At 40.9% G+C, this 23,595-nt stretch overlaps 2 protein-coding genes across 2 annotated transcripts in view; one reads left to right on the top strand and one right to left on the bottom strand.

Annotated features, from left to right (window-relative positions):
• SLC11A2 (solute carrier family 11 member 2) overlaps positions 1-21,475 on the top strand; it is a 68,684-nt gene extending 47,209 nt beyond the window's left edge. The window contains exon 18 of the transcript XR_007517205.1: positions 20,995-21,475. The gene's annotated coding sequence lies outside the window, so the exon portion shown is untranslated. The remainder of the gene's footprint in view (positions 1-20,994) is intronic.
• The window catches only part of HIGD1C (HIG1 hypoxia inducible domain family member 1C), an 88,087-nt gene that overhangs the window by 8,962 nt on the left and 55,530 nt on the right, over positions 1-23,595 (bottom strand). Inside the window, exons 2-3 of the mRNA XM_049883165.1 lie at positions 21,797-23,442; positions 18,246-18,380 (exon numbers count right to left, since the gene is read on the bottom strand). Coding sequence (XP_049739122.1) covers positions 18,246-18,380; positions 21,797-21,890 — 229 coding nt within the window. The 5' untranslated portion in view covers positions 21,891-23,442. The remainder of the gene's footprint in view (positions 1-18,245; positions 18,381-21,796; positions 23,443-23,595) is intronic.

Below are 23,595 nucleotides of genomic sequence, written 5' to 3'. Positions count from 1 at the left end.
GATGGTGAGACTTTGTCTTATGTACTTTGGATGTGTTATCAAGAGGGACCAGTCCCTGGTAGAGGGCATCATGCTTGGTAAAGTACAGGGTGAGCAAAAAAGCAGAAGACCTTCAATGAGATGGAGTGACACAATGGCTGCAACAGTGGGCTCAAATGTAGTGAGTATGGCACAAAATCGGGCATTGCTTCATTCTCTTGTACATAGAGTCGCTATAAGATGGAACCGACTCAACGGCACCTAACAACAACAGCGTTATTGTTTTATTCAAAGGACATCCATCTTCCCACCAAATCTGTTGCTTCTTCTTTTTCCTTTATATTAGTGAAAATTAAAACCTTCCATCATATTACCCAAACCAGAAACTTGGGAATCATCCTTGATTCCTCCTTCTTTACTTTCCCCAATGTCTTGGTTGCCAAGTCCTCAGTTTTTTTGGAATCCATCCCTTCCTCTCTATTTCCACTGCCACTGGCTTAATTCAGATTCATTTAATAGTCTGATTGGTTTTCTCTGTCTTAATTTTCTCCCCTTCTTTTCAATTGAATCTCTAGGCATTTCCTTGTTCCTTTTAACATTTTTTTTCCCATGGTGAAATATAACATGCATGTAGACTAGCACATGAAATGACCTGATTAACAAGTAGTTACAGAGTGAACGCCTGTAATTATGAATTAAGAAATAGAACATGGCAGGCATTCTAGAAGCCTACCAGATTTCCTTTCTGACTATAGACTTCTCTCTTTCCCATAGATAACCATTGTTCTGGGTTTTACAATAATCATTTTCTTCCTTGCCTTTATAGTTTGACCATCTGTTTATGCATTCTTAAACAAAACAGTTCCATATTGCCTGTTTCTGAGCTCTGTACAAAGCAAAAAACTGTCTGACTATGTTATTCTCCTATTTAAACCCTTCACTGTCTTAGCCTCATCTTTTCTCTCTTCAGCTTGCAGTCCTATAAACCTGTTGTGGGTTTAAGCTATTACTACATATCCCAGAATTCCCTTGCCTGCATAGTTCTGAGTTAGCCTGGATCATAAGAGACATTTTGCACAAGATTTGGAAGGCAGGAATTGAAGCAGCAGCCATATTCTTTCCACACTTGGAAAGTTGATTGAGGGCAGGAGGCGCAATTCCAGCTCTTTCATGTTGCTTATCTGCTGGATCATCTTGCTGTTATTATAAAAGTATTATAATGACGTGCAAGGACCTGGAGATGGAAAACCAAAAGGGAAGAAAACGCTCTGCATTTCTCAAGCTGAAAGAACTGAAGAAAAAATTCAAGCCTCAAGTTGCAATATTTAAGGATTCTGTGGGGAAAATATCAAACGACTCAGGAAGCATCAAACGAAGATAGAAGGAATACACAGTAACATACCAAAAAGAATTGGTCGACATTGAACCATTTCAGGAGGTACCATATGAGCAGGAACCAATGGTACCGAAGGAAGAGATCAAAGCTGCACTGAAGGCATTGGTAAAAAACAAGGCTCCAGAAATTGTCAGAATATCAGTAGAGATGTTTCAACAAATGGCTACAGTGCTGGAAGCACTCGTCTGTGCCAAGAAATTTGGAAGATGGCTACCTGGCCAACTGACTGGAAGAAATCTACATTTCTGCCTATTCCCAAGAAAGGTGATCCCACCAAATGTGGAAATTATTGAACAATATCATTAATATCACACACAAATAAAGTTTTGTTGAAGATCATTCAAAAGTGGCTGCACCAACGTATCGACAGGGAACTGCCAGAAATTCAACCTGGACTCAGGAGAGGATGTGCAACCAGGGATATCATTGCTGATGTCAGGTGGATCCTGGCTGAAAGCAGAGAATACCATGAAGATGTTTACCTGTGTTTTAATTGACTGTGCAAAGGCTTTCCACTGTGTGGATCACAGCAAATTATGGATAACATTGTGAAGAATGGGAATTTCAGAACACTTAGTCGTGCTCATGGGGAACCTTTACATAGATCAAGAGGCAGCCCTTCGAACAGAACAAGGGGATACTGCATGGTTTAAAGTCAGGAAAGGTGTCCATCAGCGTTGTATCCTTTCACCATACCTATTCAATCTGTATGCTGAGCAAATAATCTGAGAAGCTGGAATATATGAAGAAGAATGTGGCATCAAGTTTGGAGGAAGACTGACTAACAACCTGCATTATGCAGATGACGCACTTTGCTAGCTGGAAGTGAAGAGGACTTGATGCACTTACTGATGAAGATGAAAGACCACAGCCTTCGGTATGGATTACACCTCAACATAAAGAAAATAAAAATCCTCACAACTGGACCATCATCATAAATGCAACATCATGATAAATGGGGAAAAGATTGAAGTTGTCAAGAATTTCATTTTACTTGGATCCACAATTAACACCCATGGAAGCAGCAGTCAAGAAATCAAAAGATGCATTGCATTGGGCAAATCTGCTGCAAAAGATCTCTTTAAAGTGTTGAAAAGCAAAGATGTCACCTTGAAGACTAAGGTGCGCCCGACCCAAGCCATGGTGAAATGCCTTTCACATGCCTCCTATGCCTGTGAAAGCTGGACACTGAATAAGGAAGACTGAAAAAGAATTGAAGCCTTTGAATTGTGATGTTGGAGAAGAATATTGAATATACCATGGACTGCCAAAAGAATAAACAAATCTGTCTTGGAAGAAGCACAACCAGAATGCTCCTTAGGAACAAGGATGGTAAGACTGCATCTCACATACTTTGGACATGTTGTTAGAAAGGATCAGTCCCTGGAGAAAGACGTCCTGCTTGGTAAAGTAGAGGGTCAGCAAAAAAGAGGAAGACCCTCAATGACATGGACTGACACAGTGGCTGCAACAATGAGCTTAAACTTAACAACTACTGTGAGGGTGGCGCAGGACCAGGCAGTGTTTCATTCTGTTATAAGTAGGGTTGCTATGAGTCAGAACAGACTCAATGGCACCTAACAACAACAACAGCATCTTGCTGCTGTGGGGCAGCAGCTAAGCCCACAGTTCCTTCTGAATCACCTCCTTTAGCTGCTCTGGATCCCGGGCCGGTTGTGGTCTAACTCCATAATGTAGGGTGCCAGCTTCTCCTGCAGGTCACACCATGATCAAAGTTGGAGGTGGTAAGAGATTGATACAAGTTCCAATTGTGTTTGTGGGCTCCAGTTCATATTTGCAGATTCCAGTTTACTTTTCCTTCCCATCTGCTGCCTTGCTGACTTCAAGCCCCAGCATTAGAAACAGAAGCAACAGCCTCACGTGGCATATTTAAGTACCTCCCAAATTAAAAAAAAAAATTTTTTTTTTACCTCTATAATAAATCACTTATTGTGTATCGTTACTAGTGGTTTTGCTTCTCTAATCAAACCCTGCCTGTTATAGAAATTAGCATTAGAAGTGCTTCCAGAGAAACAGAACCATGAGGTTCTCTGCATTGGTTCTGGGTTATCTGGAATTGGTTCTGTGATCTGATTAAGGGCGTTAGTGATCATTTTTCCGGCGGGAAAGGGGATGCCAACCGTCTATGGCATGTAGTATCAAAAATTTCTTAAATTATCACTGATAGGTACCTATATTCAAGTGTCTATAGAAAGCAGGGCTTTCAGTAATCAAGTATTTGCTGCCACAGAACATTTAGTGGAAGTAAAGAACATAATGAGGTTGATTGCTTCTACTCGTGCTGGCGAACTTGGCTTTCCTGTCTTCATTCCACTGTGGCCTCATGGGAAAAAAAAAGATGGGCTTTTAATTTGAACTCAAGGTCCCGCTCAAGAGACCTGAAGGCTTTTGTGACTGCCCATAAAGAAACCCTTAACTCCTGCAGCTCTAAGACTGATACTTTTAAAACCACACACAAAGGCTATGAGTGGCTAATCACAAAAAAATCAACACAAGTTAAATTCCCAACTTTCCAGAATCTCTTATGTTAAAGTCAGGGCATTGCTTTGGAAGGAGTAGACCCTGAAAATTCAAATGGAGACATATGAGCAGATTTCAGTAAAACTGGGTCCTTGAACCCCTATATTCTACTGAGACTTCTTTGCTGGTAGAAGCAGTCCTTCCATTCCTGTCTAAAGCTGACTGAAACCTGGACCAAAAGGCAGTCTCCACTAACTGAAGCCAAGATGCTAGAACTTCCTTGGTATACTCTAAAGCAGTGGTTCTCGACCAGGGGTGGCTTTGTCCTCAGGGACATTTAGTAATGTCCAGGGACATTTTTGGATGTCACAACTGTAGAGGCCAGGGATGCTGCTAAACATCCTGCAATGCACAGGTCATGCCTCTACAACTAAGAATTGTTCAGTCCAAACTGTCAGTAGTACTGAGGTTGAGAAACCCTGCTGTAGGGGAAGGCATCCAAAGGCTTAGAGAGATTGGAATGTTAGAGTGCATTTATCCTGCTCATTCACCCCCTAAATATACCCACTCCCTTCAGCAAGGCTTTGAGAAATACATTTGTGAAGGGAGCCCCAGCGTCCTTGAAGAGTTTTGTGGTGACTATTTTTGTGAACCAGAGATGACAGTGGGAACTTTTGGGCTTCCTAATTCAATGCAAATGATGGGATCTTGAGGTGGCAGAGGTCAAGTGGCAGCATTTAATTGACAGAGACAAGGTAGACACAGTTGCTGTAATGGGCAGGAAAGGCTTAGCAGTAATCAGAATAGTCTCAGCCACAGAAATCTTTGGCACTGACTAATTGATCATGGTGTACCTAGAATTGAGATCGATGGGCAGCATATAAGCAGACAAGCTCTACATCTGGTGAACAAAAGTCTCACCACAATAGAGAGCCATGGCCCTTTGACCAATTCCCACATTTGAGTCAGTTTATTGACCCTCAGCCCGTTGAATACAGCAGAGGCCAGATCCTCTTCTTTCTAGCCTTCCCCAAATGGACCTGTGGCCATATACCAGGGTGTCTGTACACTGAGAAAGAAGCATTAACCACACTTTTGAGGGGTTGCTGGATACCGTTTCTGATTTGACACTATTTCCTGGGGCATTAGTTTGCTCTACCGCTCGAAGTAGGGGCTTATGGAGGTCAGGTGATCAATGAGATTTTGCTGTGGGTCTGTTTCACAGTAGGCCCAGTGGCTCCCCAACCCACCCTGTGATTATTTTCCTAGTTCTAGAATGTGTAATTGAAATATACATACTTAGCAACTGTCAGAATTCCACCATTGGTTTCCTGACCTGTGGAGTCAGGGCTATTATGGTAGGGAAAGCCAAGTGGAAGCCAGTATAATTGCTTCTACTTACCAAAATAGTAAACTGAGCAACACTGTATTCCTGGACCCAAAAAAAATTCCTGGAGGGACTGTAAAAATGAGTGCCATCATTAAGGGCTTTAAAGATGTCAGGGAGGTAATTCCTACCACACCCTCCAACTTGCCTATTTGACCAGAAAACAGATAGATCTGAGAGAATGATACTGGATTACTGTAAACTTAATCAAGTAATGACTGTCATTGGAGCTGCTTGCTATCCCAGATGTGGTTTTGTTGTTAGAGCAAATGAACACAAATTTTGTTACTGGATATGCAGCTATTAACCTGGTGAATGCTTGCTTCTGTATACCTTTTGGTAAAGACCATCAGAAGCAGTTTGCTTTTAGCTAGCAGGGCCAGGATGTATATTCTCTTTCACTGTCCAGTCTCAGGGATATGTAAACTCTCCAGCCCTATGCCATAATCTAGTCCATAGGAACCTGCATCATCTTTCCACTCCACAGGATATCACGTTAGTCCATTACACTGATGATATGCTGATTGGACCTGGCGAACGTGAAGTAGCAGCTACTGTAGACTCATTGGTAAGACATATATGCCAGAGGATGGGAAGTAAGGCCCACAGAAATTTAGGGGCCTGCCACCTCAGTTAAGTTTCCAACAGTCCAGTGATATGGGGCATGTCAAGATGTCTCTTCCAATGTGAAGGACAAGTTGCTTCATCTGGCACCATCTGCCATTAAGAAAGATATACCACACCTAGTGTCCGCTTTGGATTTTGCATGTACTATTCTGACCCATTTATCATGTAGCCAGAAAAACTGAAAGTTTTAGTGAGTTCCAGAAAAAGAAACAGCTCTGCAAACAGAAGGTCCAGGCTGACTTGTAAGCTGCTCTGCTACTTGGGCCATATGACATAGAAGTAGACTCAGTGGCGATTGAAGTGTCTGTGGCAGATAGAGATGCTGTGTGGAGCCTATAAGAGCATATAAGTGAATAATAATGTAGATCTTTTTTTTTAGTATTTGGAGCACAGCTATGCTCTGCAGGTAACTATTCTGCTTTTGAGAAACGGCTTCGGGTTTTCTACTGGGCCTTAAGAGGCTGAAGGCTTGACCACTGAAGGTTACCAAGTTTCAGGCCTGAGTTGTCCATCATGAACTGGATGTCTTCTAACTCACCCGTGGGGAAGTGGTGTATATGACACTGGGCTCAAACAGATCCTAAAGGCACAAGTGAGCTGCAGGAGCAAATGACAAAGGTAAATAAAATGCCCAAGTCCATGGCCCATACGCTTGCCACACCAGCTTTTCCCTGTCATCTTGCAACTATGGCCTCTTGGGGAATTCGCTATGACCAACTCACTGAGGAAGAAAATATTTAGACTTGGCTTACACTGGCACTACCAGTAAGTAGAAGTATAGTCCTAGTCTGGGGTGGCCCTAAAGGACAGAGACAACAGGAAATTCTCCCAGAAGACAAAACTTTGAGCACTTACTCTGGATGTTCATTTTGCCTGGGAGAAGAGATGCCAAGCAGTACTTATCTATGCTGACTCATGTTGTTAGTTACTGTCCACTTGGCTCCGACTCATGGCCGCGTTATGTATAGCAGAACGAAATGCCCATTCCTTCGCCATCTTCAGGATCATTGATATGTTTAAGCCCATTGTTGTGGCTGTTGTGTCAGTTCATCTCATTGAAGGTTTCCCTCGTTTCGCTGACCCTCTAGTTTACCAAACATGATGTCCTTTGTTAGCAATTGGTCTTTCCTGATGACGTGTCCAAAATAAGGAAAATGAAGTCTAACCATGCTTAGAGCATTCCAGTTGTATTTCTTCTAAGACTGATTTGTTCGTCCTTCTAGCAGCCTACAGTATATTCAATATTCTTAACCAACACCACAATTCAAATATGTCAATTCTTCTGTCTTTTTTCATTGTCCAGCTTTTGCACACATATGAGGCAATTGAAAAGATCATGGCTTAGGTCAGGTGCACCTTACTCATCAAAGTGACATCTTGCTTTTTAAAACTTTAAAGCGATCTTTTGTAGCACATTTTGCCCATGGGCAGTGGCTAACAGTTTGGCCAGATGGTCAGGGACTTGGAAGGAACACAACTGAAAAATAGGTGACAAGGAGGCCTAGGGAAGAGGTATGTAGATAGACTTCCCTGAATGGATTCAGAATGTGAAGATATTTGTGTCCCATGTGAATGCTCATCAAAGGACAACCTTAGCAGAGGACGATTTCAATAATCATAAGGGCAAGATGACTCATCTGTGGACACCAGGCAGACTCTTTCCTCAGCTACCCCTTGTCCTTGCCCAACAGACTCATGAAAAAATGTGCTATGATGGCATGGATGGAAGTTATGCATGGGTACAGCTACAGCAACAAAAACTTCCACTCATCAAGGCCAGTCTGGCTTTAGCTGCTGCTGAATGCCCATCTTCTCAATAGTCCCCAGTATAACACCATTCCTTGGGGGAATCACCCAGTCACCTGGTGGAAGGTTGATTACATTCCTTGTCTGCAATGCTTCTGCCAAAACCACCATCCATGGACTTACAGAAAGCCTTGTTCACTGTTACAGTTTTCAACAGAGCCTTGCCTATGACCAAGGAACTCATTTACAGCAAAGGAAGTGCAGCAATGGGTTCACGCTCAAGGAATTCACTGCTCTTTCCATGTTCTCCATCACCCTGAAGCAGATGGCCTGACAAAACAGTGAAACGGCTCTTAAAGTTATTGTGATGAAAATGTACACAACAAACATTTCCCAACACAACAACTTTTAATTCAATGTGGAATGGCTTTTTGAAGACTTAATTACAGTGACAGTTGAATGGCATCTTGCAAGGCAGGGGTAATGTTCTCTAGTATGCAATATGTGCTTTAAGTCAGCAACTACTATGTGACTTCTTCTTTCCCATAACTAGGATTCACAGGCCTGGGAATCAAGGAGTATGTACACGTGGGAGTGTTTCTTTCGCTGTTACTCCCAGTGATTCACATGTGAAATTTTCGCTTCCCGTTCCCGTACCTTTGGGCTCTGCTAGTCTAAACGTCTGAGGATAGTGGTGGGTTTGTATTGTGGCAGCTTACCTAAGATGTAACTGCATTTTTTTTTTTTTAATAATTTTTATTGTGCTTTAAGTGAAAGTTTACAAATCAAGTCAGTCTCTCACACAAAAACCCACATACACCTTGCTACACACTCCCAATTACTCTCCTCCTAATGAGACAGCCCGCTCTCTCCCTCCATTCTCTCTTTTCGTGTCCATTTCGCCAGCTTCTAACCCTCTCCACCCTCTCATCTCCCCTCCAGGCAGGACATGCCAACATAGCCTCAAGTGTCCACCTGATCCAAGAAGCTCACTCCTCACCAGCATCCCTCTCCCACCCATTCTCCAGTTCAGTCCATGTGTGAAGAGTTGGCTTCGGAATGGTTCCTGTCCTGGGCCAACAGAAGGTCTGGGGGCCATGACCACTGGGGTCCTTCTAGTCTCAGTCAGACCGTTAAGTCTGGTCTTACGAGAATTTGGGGTCTGCATCCCACTACTCTCCTGCTCCCTCAGGGGTTCTCTGTTCTGTTCCCTGTCAGGGCAGTCATTGGTTGTAGCCGGTCACCATCTAGTTCTTCTGGCCTCAGGATGATGTAGTCTCTGGTTCATGTGGCCCTTTCTGTCTCTTGGGCTGGTAATTGCCTTGTGTCCTTGGTGTTCTTCATTCTCCTTTGATCCAGATGGGTTGAGACCAATTGATGCATCTTAGATGGCTACTTGCTAGCATTTAAGACCCCAGACGCCACTCTTCAAAGTGGGATGCAGAATGTTTTCTTAATAGATTTTATTATGCCAGTTGACTTAGATGTCCCCTGAAACCGTGGTCCCCAGACTATGCTGGCCTTCAAAGCATTCAGTTTATTCAGGAAACTGCTTTGCTTTTGGTTTAGTCCAATTGTACTGACCTCCCCTGTAGTGTGTGCTGTCTTTCCCTTCACCTAAAGTAGTTCTTATCTACTATCTAATTAGTGAATGTCCCTCTCCCACCCTCCCTCCCTCTGCCCTCGTAACCACAGAAGAATGTTTTCTTCTCAGTTTAAACTATTTCTCAAGTTCTTATAATAGTGGTCTCACACAATATTTGTCCTTTTGCAACTGACTAATTTCACTCAGCATAATGCCTTCCAGGTTCCTCCATGTTATGAAATGTTTCACAGATTCCTCACTGTTCTTTACCGATGTGTAGTATTCCATTGTGTGAATATACCATAATTTATCCATTCATCCACTGATGGGCACCTTGGTTGCTTCCATCTTTTTGCTATTGTAAACAGTGCTGCAATAAACATGAGTGTGCATATATCTGTTCACGTAAAGGCTCTTATTTCTCTAGGACGTATTCCAAGGAGTGGGATTGCTGGATCGTATGGTAGTTCCATTTCTAGCTCTCTAAGGAAGCGCCAGATCGATTTCCAAAGTGGTTGTACCATTTGACATTCCCACCAGCAGTGTATAAGTGTTCCAGTCTCTCCACAGCCTCTCCAACATTTATTATTTCATGTTTTTTGGATTAATGCCAGCCTTGTTGGAGGTGAAATCTCTTTGTAGTTGTGATCTGCATTTTTCTAAAGTCTAATGATTGTGAACATTTCCTCATATATCTCTTAGCTACCTGACTGTCTTCTTTAGTGAAGTGTCTATTCATATCTTTTGCCCATTTTTTAATTGGGTTATTTGTCTTTTTGTAGTTGAGATTTTACAGTATCATGTAGATTTTAGAGATCAGGCGCTGATCAGAAATGTCATAGCTAAAAACTTTTTCCCAGTCTGTAGGTACTCTTTTTGCTCTTTTGGTGAAGTCTTTCGATGAGCATAGGTGTTTGATTTTTAGGAGCTCCCAGTTACCTAGTTTTTCTTCTACATTCTTTATAATGTTTTGTATACGGTTTATGCCATGTATTAGGGCTCCTAACGTTGTCCCTATTTTTTCTTCCATGATCTTTATTGCTTTAGATTTTATGTGTAGGTCTTTGATCCATTTTGAGTTCGTTTTTTGCATGGAGTGAGGTATGGGTCTTGTTTCATTTTTTTGCAGATGGATATCCAGTTGTGCCAGCACCATTTATTAAAAAGATTGTCTTTTCCCCATTTTACTGACTTTGGGCCTTTGTCAAATATCAACTGCTCATATGTGGATGGATTTATGTCTGGATTCTCAATTCTGTTCCACTGGTCTGTGTATCTGTTGTTGTACCAGTACCAGGCTGTTTTGACTACTGTGGCAGTATAATAGGTTCTAAAATCAGGTAAAGTAAGGCCTCCCACTTTGTTCTTCTTTTTCAGTAATGCCTTATTTATACGGGGCCTCTTTCCCTTCTATATGAAATTGGTTATTTGTTTCTCCATCTCATTGGGATTTGGACCGGAATTGCATTAAATGTATACATTGCTTTTGGTAGAATAGACATTTTTATAATGTTAAGTCTTCCTATCCACGAGCAAGGTATGTTCTTCCACTTATGTAAGTCTCTTTTGGTTTCTAGCAGATGTGTGCTGTAGTTTTCTTTGTATAAGTCTTTTACATCTCTGGTAAGATTTATTCCTAAGTATTTTATCTTCTTGAGGGCTACTATAAATGGTATTCACTTGGTGATTTCCTCTTCGATGTTCTTTTTGTTGGTGTAGAGGAATCCAACTGATTTTTGTATGTTTATCTTGTATCCCGATACTCTACTGAACTCTTCTACTAGTTTCAGTAGTTTTCTGGAGGATTCCTTAGGGCTTTCTGCGTATAAGATCATGTCATCTGCAAATAGAGATACTTTTACTTCTTCCTTGCCAATCTGGATGCCCTTTATTTCTTTATCTAGCCTAATCGCTCTGGCTAGGACTTCCAGCACAATGTTGAATAAGAGTGGTGATAAAGGGCATCCTTGCCTGGTTCCTGATCTCAGTGGGAATGTTTTCAGGCTCTCTCCATTTAGGGTGATGTTGGCTGTTGGCCTTGTATAAATGCCCTTTATTATGTTGAGAAATTTTCCTTCTATTCCTATTTTGCTGAGTTTTTATCATGAATGAGTGTTGAAGTTTGTCAAATGCCTTTTCTGCATCAATTGATAAAATCATGTGATTCTTGTCTTTTGTTTTATTTATGTGGTGGATTACATTAATTGTTTTTCTAGTGTTGAACCATCCCTGCATACCTGGTATGAATCCCACTGGTTATGGTGAATTATTTTTTTGATATGTTGTTGAATTCTATTGGCTAGAATTTTGTGGAGGATTTTTGCATCTGCATTCATGAGGGATATAGGTCTATACTTTTCTTTTCTTGTGGTGTCTTTACCTGGTTTTGGTATCAGGGATATGCTGGCTTCATAGAATGAGTTTGGTAGTATTCTGTCTTTTTCTACGCTCTGAAGTACCTTTAGTAGTAGTGGTGTTAACTCTTCTCTGAAAGTTTGGTAGAACTCTGCAGTGAAGCCATCCAGACCAGGGCTTCTTTTTTTGTTGGGAGTTTTTTGATTACCTTTTCAATCTCTTCTTTTGAGTCTATTTAGTTGTTCTACCTCTGTTTGTGTTAGTTTAGGTAGGTAGTGTGTTTCTAGGAATTCATCCGTTTCTTCCAGGTTTTCAGATTTGTTTGAATATAGTTTTTCATTGTAATCTGATATGATTCTTTTAATTTCAGTTGGGTCTGTTGTACTATCTCCCATCTCATTTCTTATTCAGGTTATTTGCTTCCTCTCCTGTTTTTCTTTTGTGAGTTTGGCCAGTGGTTTATCGATTTTGTTGAGTTTTTCAAAAAAACCAGCTTTTGGTCTTGTTAATTCTTTCAATTGTTTTTCTGTTTTCTATTTCATTTAGTTCAGCTCTAATTTTTATTATTTGTTTTCTTCTGGTGCCTGTGGGTTTCTTTTGTTGCTCTCTTTCTATTTGTTCAAGTTGTAGGGATAATTCCTTGATTTTGGCCCTTTCTTCTTTTTGGATGTGTGCATCTATTGATATGAATTGGCCTCTGAGCACTGCTTTTGCTGTGTCCCAAAGGTTCTTTCCGATAGGAAGTGTTTTCATTCTCATTGGATTCTGTGAATTTCTTTATTCCATCCTTAATGTCTTCTGTAATCCAGTCTTTTTTGAGCAGGGTATTGTTCAGTCTCCAAGTGTTTGATTTCTTTTCTCTGCTTTTCCTGTTATTGATTTCCACTTTTATGGCCTTATGGTCAGAGAAGATGCTTGTAATATTTCAATGTTTTGGATTTTGCTGAGGCTTGCTTTTTGACCTAATATGTGGTCTATTCTAGAGAATGTTCCATGTGCATTAGAAAAGATAGTTGGTTGCTGTTGGGTGGAGTGTTCTCTATATATGTCTACGAGGTCAAGTTGGTTGATTGTGGCATTTAGATCTTCCGTGTCTTTATTGAGCTTCTTTCTGGATGTCCTGTCCTTCACCAAAAGTGGTGTGTTGAAGTCTCCTACTGTTATTGTGGAGCTGTCTGTCTTACTTTTCAATGCTGATAGAGTTTGTTTTATGTATTTTGCAGCCCTGTCATTGGGTGCATAAATATTTAACATGGTTATATCTTCTTGGTGTATTGTCCCTTTAGTCATTACATAGTATCCTTCCTTATCCTTTCTGATGGATTTAACTTTAAAGTCTATTTTGTCAGAAATTAATATTGCCACTCATGCTCTTTTTTAATTGTTGTTTGCTTGATATATTTTTTTCCATCCTTTGAGTTTTAGTTTGTTTGTGTCTCTAAGTCTAAGGTGTGTCTCTTGTAGGCAACAAATAGATGGATCTTGTTTTTTAATCCATTCTGCTGCTCTCTGTCTCTTTATTGGTACATTTAGTCCATTTACATTCAGGGTCATTTTGGATAGGTATGAATTTAGTGCTATCATTTTGATGTCTTTTTTTGTGTGTTGACAGTTTCTTTTTCCCACTTGATTTTATGTGCTGAGTAGATTTTCTTTATATATTGTCCTTTCCTCATATTTGTTGTTGATTTTGTTTCTGTTGAGTCTGTATTTTTCCCTTGTATTTTATTTTGATGAGTAGTATAGTTTGTCTCCTTTGTGGTTTACCTTATTATTTACCCCTATTTTTCTAAATTTAAAACTAAATTTTATTTCTTTGTATCGCCGTAACTTCCTCTCCTTGTGGAAGGTGTATGATTACATTTCTTAGTCCCTCTTTATTATTTTAATGTTGTCTTCTTTTATATAATAACATCGCTGTTACCCTGTGTTGGGCATTGTTTTTTTAATCTTGATTTGTTTTTTTTTTTGGATTTCCCTGTCTGGGTTGACTTCTGGTTGCTCTGCCCAGTGTTCTAGTCTTGGGTTGATACCTGATATTATTGATTTTCTAACCAAAGAACTCCCTTTAGTATTTCTTGTAGTTTGGGTTTGGTTTTTACAAATTCCCTTAACTTGTGTTTTTCTGGAAATGTCTTAATTTCACTTCATATTTAAGAGACTGTTTTGATGGATATATGATTCTTGGCAGGCAATTTTTTTCCTTCAATTTTTTAAATATGTCATCCCATTGCCTTCTTGCCTGCATGGTTTCTGCCGAGTAGTCTGAGCTTATTCTTCTTGGCTCTCCTTTGTAGGTGACTTTTCTTTTATCCCTCGCTGCTCTTATAATTGTCTCTTTATCTTTGGTTTTGGCAAGCTTGATTATAATATGTCTTGGTGACTTTCTTTTAAGATCGACCTATGTGGAGTTTGACGAGCATCTTGGATAGATATCTTCTCGTCTTTCACAATACCAGGGAAGTTTTCTGCCAACAAATCTTACAACAATTTTCTCTGCATTTTCTGTTATCCCTCCCTGTTCTGGTACTCCAGTCACTCGTAGGTTATTTCTCTTGATAGAGTCCCACATGATTCTTAAGGTTTCTTCATTTAAAAAAAATTCTTTTATCTGATTTTTCTTCAAATATATTAGTGCCAAGTGATTTATCTTCGAGTTCAGAAATTCTAGCTTCTACTTGCTCAATTCTGCTCCTCTGACTTTCTATTGAGTTATCTAATTCTGTAATTTTATTGTTAATCTTCTGGATTTCTGACTGTTGTCTGTGGATTTTTCCAGCTTATTAAGCTTTTCATTATGTTCCTGAATAATCTTTCTAATTTCTTCAATTGCTTTATCTGTGCATTCCTTGGCTTGTTCTGTGTATTGCCTCATTTCCTCCCTGATGTCTTGAAGGGTTCTGTATATTAAACTTTTGTATTCTGCATCTGGTTAATTCCAGGAATGCACTTTCATCTAAAAGATCCCTGGATTCTTTGTTTTGAGAGCCTGTTGAGGTGATCATGGTCTGTTTCTTTATGTGACTTGATATTGACTGTTGCCTCTGAGCCATCTATAAGTTATTATATTAGTTTATGCTTGCTTACTGTGTCGTAGCTCCTTGCTTTGTTTTGTTTTGGTGTACCCCCCTGGGTTGCTTGAGTGAGCTAGCTTGATTATTTTCGCCTTTGGAGCTCTGATGTCCTGTCCCCAGCTGGCTAGAGCTGTTATCAGGTACATCAGTCTAGGAGTCCATTCAGTTTTCTTGTATGAATTCAGCTCAGGTTTCCAGATAGCTGATATCAAGTGTGTGGTACAGGCTCTGACCTACAGTCTTAGAGGGGCAGGGGTGATTGGTGTATCTACCGGTATCTGATTGCAGCAGGGGGTCACTCTCTGAACAAGGCAGGGGGCTGAGAACCGACCACCAAGTGTCTCTGAGGAAAACGCATCTCTGTTCCCTAAAGCGTGCTGGTGGGTGGGTTCTGCAGAAGGACCATGGGCACCCAAAATTTTTGGATGTAAGGACTGGGAGGTACCAGTTATCTTTGGATCCCTGTTGCGGGTGGCTGGGTGACCTGAGTGGAGCTACCAGTCCTTAGGTCCCTCATGTGGGTAGGTGAGGACCTTATTTAATAGGCAAAGCAATGTCAAACATCAAACACCCACCTCTCCACCGCACAGCTGAAATGGTTGGCGTTTGCCAATAAGGGCCTATTCTCCCAAAATAGGCCCACACAGGTCCATGCAGAAGGGAAGGGTGCTCAAGGTCCACGGACGGTTTATGCCTGGACAGGAGCTGCTTCTGTCCTGAGCTCCCCCGGTTAGTGGAGCTGTCAAATTATCTTTCCCCCCCAGCTGCAAGTTTTTTCCTTCCCCAAGGCTAGGAGGATGGCTCTAGGTGCTCTCCAGGGTCTATCTCAGGCCCAGGGATTCAGCTGCCAAGGCCGGCTTGGGGGTGGGGGTGGGGGTGCAGTAAAATATACGTAAGTACTTAGCTTTTGCCAAGAACGCCCTTCTCTTCAGGTTCTGGAGGTGTGAGTGGGCTGTGTGGCTGGCTGCTTCTCCCTGAGGAAACTGGCCGAACACTAGTACCAGCCTGCCACCGCTGCCGCCGCTCTGGAAATGGTGCCTGAGGGCTCCCGGCGATTCAGGTCCGGTAACTCCTCTCTACTTCTGAACAGCCTCTTCCTCCCCCTGCCCCTCAGTTCATTGTCTAAGCTTGCCTTTGATGCTCAGGGCTCCCAGCTTGTCACAAATAAACTCGTTTCGCTTGTTTTTTCCAGTCTTTGTTATAAAGAGTGCTCAACAGAAGCGTCTGTCTGCTCCGCCATCTTGGCCCCGCCCCTCCGGTGTAACGGCATTTTTCACAATTGCTTTCCCTTTATTCCCTGTGTTGGTGCACATGAGATTTAGAAGGCAGAAACGAAGCCAAATTCTTTTTACACTTGGAAGGCACAGTTGCAGCACTTTTTTGTTTATCCGCTGGCTGACCTTGTTAACCAAACCTGCAGTTCTAAGGCCCCTGCTGAATTTCCTCCTTCACCTTCTCTGACTTTTTAGCTAGGTCATGTTTAGTTCTGGATGAAGATTATCAGCTTCTACTTATAGGTCACTCCCAGCATTGAATTGGGAGGCTTGAAGATCGTGAGAGACCCGTGAAGTTTCCAGTCCATCCTTGTGGGTTCCAGCTCATCCTTGCAGGCTCCAGATTATCCTTGCTTCCCCTTCTTTGCATCCATCTTTCCTTCCTATCTGCTTATCCTGGCCACTTCAGGCCCCAGCTCTAGATACATAAAAAAAAAAAAAAAAAAAAAAAACCGTTGCTGTCGAGTTGATTCCAACTCATAGCGACTCTATAGGATGGAGTAGAACTGCCCCATAGAGTTTCCAAGGAGTGCCTGGTGGATTTGAACTGTGGACCTTTTGGTTAGCAACTGTAGCTCTTAACCACTGCACCACCAGGGTTTCCCAGATATATAAGTAAGAGCCTCACAATTGCATAAGGCCAAATACCTATAATAAATTATTATAACTTACTACTAGTAGTTTTGCTTCTCTGACGGAAGCCTGACTGATCCACTCACCATACTGCTATGTGGAGCTCCAGTGACATGCCATGCTTCCATGTCTTTGTATTCTTTTCTGCCTGGAATCCTGATCTCCTTCTCTGCCTAATTTATTCCTCCATGTCCTTGACTCATCACACACTTTACCTCCTTAGAGAAGTCTCCCTTGACCTCCCAGTCCTAGTTTTGTGCTTCCATGGCAACCTGTGCTTTCTCTGTCAACACCTATCATTTTATAGCACCAGAATTGGATTCTTTTGTCCTTGATTTCTCTCCTTAAGGAGACCAAACTCAACTATTTGAGGGACTGAGTCTTATCTCTGTAACTTTTAGGTCAGTAGTGTCTGGCACGTAGCAGGTGCTCATTAAATGTTTGCTCAATGATGAAAATAAAGACTATAACTACAAGTTTACTTATATTTGGTTCTTGTTGTATTTGGTTCAAGACTCAGATCTCACAGCTCAGAGTAATAAGATAATTACCATATAACTCATTCCATAACCCTGGACCTACTCTTAGGCTGATCCCACTCTGCACAGAATGAAGTAGAAATAAGAACACTGTGACTTGTTCTCATCATTAACTGGAGACAAAAAAAAGAAAATTAGATAATTTAGGTCTCATAATGGATTTCTTGTTAGAACTATCTGATTTAGCTTGAATTAACCAAATTTTTTTTTTACGTTTGATTCATGTGACTCCAGATTTACCAAAAAAAAAACAAAAACAAAACCTGATTATGATTTGATATTTCATGAGGAGCATATAAGCTGTCCAGCATGCCTAGAAGGGATTTCTCACTGTTAACTGACAAATTGGCTTTTGACTATGATGTGGTATACCCTGTGGCTTGGTATAGGGAAGACGTATACTGATCTCAAGGACAGTCAGATCCCAGTCCACGTGTCAGCTATATTTTGCAATGTAAATTAATAAATTGAAATTCCAATTTTATTCCCCATTCCTAAAATTAACCAGATAATTTTAAACCTGTTCTTTGGATTTGACTGTGTAGGTCTTGCTTAATTTATGGGTTAACACACACATACACACAAAAAAATTCCCTATTGCTCAAACATGTAATAAAAGGACAAAGATACTTGTGGGCTCCAGTAATGTCTTCTTCCCAGTTAAACTACTTTAATAGGCACATCCACTGTTCAAATATCCAGTGGATACGTGAGAGTTTCACCCTAACTCTTAGCTGTGCAGTCTAGGGTAGGAGCTATGCCCACTGCTCTTAGCTGTGCCATACAGGCTGGGAACTATGACTGCTGCTCTTAGCTGTCTGGATAGGACCACTGCTTTGGGCTGAGGGACATACAGTGGGACATATTAGCTCCTCTTTTCACTGTTACCTTTTTCAGGATAACAGAATCCACCATGCTGGTTCTCTGCTGGAGATTTTGAGTCAGTGCTGAAAATTCTAAGAAATATTTAAGTCCACAACTGGACAGCAACCCCAACCAAGTGAAGATCAGTATCTTTTGTACCCTTCCTTACCCATTATACTTACCCGAGTCTCTCCCCTCATTTGCCTAACCTCACCGTTCAAAACAAGTATTGTCACCTTCTAATTTAAATGAATAAAAAATACTCTCAAAGACAGCTGAACACAGATACAAATTAAACAGGTTACCTAGAGTCAGAGCTCCTACAACAAATCCTTGTGCAGCGACTCTCATGTGAATAAGATGAATGGACATTTTCTGATCTCTTCTGTACTTTAACTTGTAAAGACCATAGGACACCACAGTCACAAAGCCTGCTATCCCTGAGAATTGAAAAAATAAGGGTTATGTAAATAGCAGGACAGTATTCCCAAGAGTTTAGAGAGTTCAATGAGAAAATTTACAAAGGATCAGTACCTGGAAGATAAGCAGGCAAGACACCAAAGAATATTTTAAAAAACGGAACCATGTTGGATTTGACCGACTGGATTTTAAAATGTGCCCTGAACATTCTTGAATTCAATATTTGTGGTTTTGTCTCTTCCCAGAAAAATTTGGACTACATAGTAATTTGTCTAATACCTTGTAATTTTCCTGAGGCACAATTTCAAATTGTGCATGCTGGAAGGCTTTTATCTGGGGCAAGTCACTTAGCCAGTGAGTAAACCCACGAAATATCTAGCATCCAGCTTTTGACCTTTTGGCTTTGCTCCTTGCTACTTGTCATCAAAGAAGGAGTAAATCTAGTCAGGTGATAAAAACTTTGTTTCTCTAAAAAAATGAGAAGTTACATTTTAATGAGAGCTGAAAAGATAGGAATATATGCACAATAAGTATATACCTCTGGGAAAAACTGTGATTCTAGAAAAGTATATAAAAATGTGATTGATTTTTATGTGGAATAGCAAGTTTTGATGAGCCATGCTGGCACATGTGTGTTTCCGTGTGTGGGTGAGGGTGTTTGTATTCTTTCAGGATCCATTTAATAACTGGAAACAAGTATCAGAGTAAATAATCACATTTAACGTATATTTTTATAAGCTGATTAGCAGTGAATAAAATTAAAATAAAAATGATGCACTACAGGAGTCCTGGTGGCTCAGTGGTTAAGTGCTTGGCTGTTAACCAAAAGGTAGGCAGTTTAAATCCACCACCCACTCCTTGGAAACTCTATGGGGCAGCTCTACTCCGTCCTATACAGTTGCTCTAGGGTCGCTGGGGTTGGAATCGACTCGACAGCAATGGGTTTGGTTTTGGTCGGGGTTTGATGTGCTATAAACATAAAAACAGCAAACAACGAAAGACAATAAAATGATGATTGTAGGCACACGGAAAAACAGGTACAATGCTGAAATCTCTGTAAGTCTGGCCAAATCAGTCTGGAAATAACTCTAGGAATATGTAATAAATGATATTAAACTGAGCATGATTTCTGCTCTGGAAATTCCACTTTTAGAAACATACTCCAAGGAAATAACCAAAACAAAATTCAAAAAATTGACACAAAGATGTTCCTGGCTACGTGTGGGCAAGACTAAACAACCCAAATGGTCCGACCTGAGGAAAAACTGCCATAGCTATTAAAAAATTATAAATACCTAAAGTTCTAATATACAGAAATGTGCATATGAAGTGTTAAGTGAAAAAAGCAAAACCAAATAATCTATCAGAACAGATTTTAAATACATTTAATCCATACAGAGACCTTACTAGTGGCCCCAAAACGATTTTAAACAAGGTAAATAGAGTTTTACGTGAATGGATTTATGATCACAGGAGTTGTTTAAGGTAACAAATAGAAATATTTTGTAAATTATCTGCTCAGGACACTCTATTCTGTGGCAGGAGGTACATAGTAGATATTGTTAAAATAACAATACCCAGTGCCTTGGAGCCGATTCCGACTCATAGCGACCCTATAGGACAGAGTAGAACTGCCCCACAGAGTTTCCAAGGAGCGCCTGGCGGATTCGAACTGCCAACCCTTTGGTTAGCAGCTGTAGCACTTAAAATAACAATAGCTGAACAAAACTATTCAATGATATGTGTCCAATTTTTATCATTGTTTACTTTCTGGTAAAAAAAAAAACAAAAAACTGGCTGTCTTCCCTTGATTAAATCAAAGCTCTGTTCTTACTTAATTTGGCTTTGTTTCTTTTAGCGATTAAAGACAGACCGTTACTGTTTTCCATGTAGTCTCTCTGGTGTTTGTATATAATTGAATTTAGCTAGAAACACTTTTATCTTTCTGCTTTAATCATTAATTTAATGTAAACCAGGAACAGTGATTAATCTCTGTTCGTTATAGTGATCTATTTAAGTAGTAAGTTCTTGAATTGTTTTTCTAGTTCAAAATGCTAAGATGAATAAGTCACTATTAAATTATTTTTTTCCATTTCTAGTCGGTACTATTACAAACCTTAAATGAAACTTCTAAATATGGGATATTACTGTAAAGTGAAATTTTGATTCTTGTTGATATGTGAATAATGACACTTATGAAGTTAGTAGATTAGCAGCGACACTTAATGGAAACGTGATTTATATCTATTTACCAGCTTTTATGGAATCGATATATTCACAAACTTATATAAGTTTGATTTAAACAAGATATTTTAACAGTTTCCAGAAACACTGAACCCAAGAGTCATGGCTGCAGTATACAGTAATAATACTTAGGGCAGTTTAAGCATCCAGAAAAGAAGAAAGAGAATGCTTAGATTTTAAAGCATAATATTGGTGCTTAGATTCTGTTTTTTTTTTTTTTTTTTTTTTCAGTCTGCATAATATTGGTGCTTAGATTCTGTATTTTTTTTTTTTTTTATGTCTACAGACATATAGTATTTGTCGAAAATGTAAACACAGTAAGTGTGGGTGGGAAAAGGGTGAAGAGGCTAAGGCTCCAGGTGCCATTATAATACCATTCCTTTTATCCAGAGTTTACTGAAGCATCGACCTCAACATGTGGAACACACCAGGAAGCCAGCAAAAATGGCCTCTGAGCAGCCAAATGAACACCACAGAGTTCATGCTCCCCAGTGACCAGGTAAGCCCAGGCTTTCACTTAGAGCTTCTTTACTCTGAATGGACTCACAGTTCTGTCAAGCTTGGGTATTTAGCTAGAACATTCGAAGCAGAATTTTTTTGATCGACAGAATTACGGTATCCACAATAATGGAAGAAACAAAAATCTGTAAACAGCAGACACAAGAGTTCTTTAGTTGTAGGACGAAGAGACCTATACATCTCAGTAATCCCTAACAGACTCTCAGTGTAATATGCTCCTGCTGATCCCGAGTCATCCTGAGAAAGTAAAAGTCCATTCAGTCAATCCCATCTGGATTGGCTGGGAACTCATAATTTATGTTAGATAGCCCTATATAAAAATGGATAACAAGAGCTGAACAAAACTATTCAGTGATATACATATATCCAATTTTTATCGTTACTTACTTTCTAGCAAAAACCTGGCTCTCTTTTCTTGATCAAATCAAGGCTCTGTTCTTACTTAAATTGACTTGGATCCTTCGTAATGATAACTAACATTTACTGAGAACTCACCATGTACTAGAAACTGTTCTGAAAGCTTAAATCATACTCATGCTTAGAGGGGTTAGCTTCGATTATCTGAAAAAAAAAATTCAATTATATGAAGTACTTAAATCCTCAAAGATACTGGTAAGCCATTTTTATGTTGTTACAAACAGTTTTCTGGTATCCAGTCAAGGCTCATACTTACCTACAGGGACAAAGGGGGAGTCTCTAGATTTCCTGGTCAGCCGGGACAATGGGCTCTCATCCTCATCTGCTGACCACTGGTTATCTGATGACATTTTCTCTCTAGTAACAGGCGAGGGTAAGTGTAGTTGCTGTGAATCATTAACAAGAATCCATTTACCCTCTCCCACTATACTCTTGATTATATGTTCTTCTGTCTTTATTTGCTTGATATGCCTGTCTGCTCAATAGAAATAAACAGTCATCTTCAGACTTCTCAATATAGAATTTTTTAGTTTTGTCTTGGGGGTCGTGTAAGAGACGCATGTATAAAGAGAGGGAGTAACAATCAGATTCCATGCATACAGAGTAAAAATTAACACAGCTCACAATTCTGTTATTCAGTCTCCTCTCGCCAAGATACACTACTCAGCATTTGAGACCACTGGAAACCTCAGGACTTCTTCCACAAACCTTAAGAGCTCAGATTCTTTTTCGAAGTCTCATTTTAAAGAATGATGCCAGTGCCGACATAGGCAGAAACAATCCCAGATGTACAGGTCCTGGGAGAATGATGACTCCAATTCTGGAGAATGATGACTCCAATTCTGGAGAATGGGCAGAGTGTTATAAAGTCATGCAGGTATTTACCAGGCATCTACTATGTGCCAGGCGCTGTGCTAGGCCACGGGCATTCCCTTCCTTGTCTACACAGCCTGAATGAGGACACTCAAAAAAGCAACCAAAATAAACACAGCTTAGAAGCACCTCAGTCTCTTATCAGTGCAATCCACTGTTTTCACCGCAAAATTCAAATACACTGGCTTCATCCTGTGAATAAGCTTTCATCAGACAATGTACCCCGGTAAGTGGCAGAAGTACAATACCTTTGCTGAGTCCCCACTACCTGCTGTCTGTCTCCCAAGCAGGAGGCTGTAGATCAGAACAGACTGCAAGGCAGGGACATATTTATGTGCATTTCCAACTAATTGATAATGGGAAAGCCCAGAAACACACATGGGGGCGGGAAGGAGACTGGTATTGGCCAAGGTTTCCTCCGCACCCACTGGAAGCTCACTGGTAGCGGCACCTGGGCCACAAGTCAGCTTAAGACTTCCCAAGAAGATGCATTTACTTAATTCCTCCCGTCACTGGGGAGCTCCCAGCTTGCTTCTGTGGCCATGAGCCCCAGTACCGAACCCCAGGGTGCAGGGTTCCAACACCGGGATAAGGGGAGTGGCCTTAGCCATCTGAGACTGAGATGCATTGGCCAGAGGGGCGCCCACCACAGGAGAGATTCTGGGACAACGCGCCAGAATTCTGGCCGGGGTCACCTGGCGATGGGAGCCCCACGCACCTGCGGTCACTGCGCAACTCCGAGCCTCTCTGAGCCTCTGGCATGCCCTGCGGGGAATGACAGACATCACCAGCCCATGACCAATCCAAAGGCGGAGGACCTGCTCTGGAAGGAGGTGAGAGTGCCCACTCACCTGTCCTTGCACATCTAACCTTAGGGGCTGTGGCCCAAGGAACAGGTGTGCCGGAGAAAGGCATGGGTCAGTCGTAGGCGCTGCCCTCACTTCCGACTGGCCTTTGCTGTCTTGGGACCCCTTGAGGCTTCAGACAAATCCTTGCTCACTGCTTCCCTCCATCTGCAGCCTCATAGACCTGGGGATGAGGGAAGGGGACAGGGAGGTTTCACTTTTTTTTTTCTTTTATAACATAATGTTTAAATAGTTTTAGGCGGAAAAGTTCCAAGAATAGTACAAAGAACTGTATGTCCAGCGCCCAGAGTTCCTGTTGTTAACATTTAGCCACATT

This window comes from Elephas maximus, chromosome 4 (genome assembly GCF_024166365.1).
Source record: "Elephas maximus indicus isolate mEleMax1 chromosome 4, mEleMax1 primary haplotype, whole genome shotgun sequence".
NCBI lineage: Eukaryota > Metazoa > Chordata > Mammalia > Proboscidea > Elephantidae > Elephas > Elephas maximus.
Note: the sequence above shows the minus strand (reverse complement) of the source record. Positions and strands in the feature narration are given on the sequence as shown.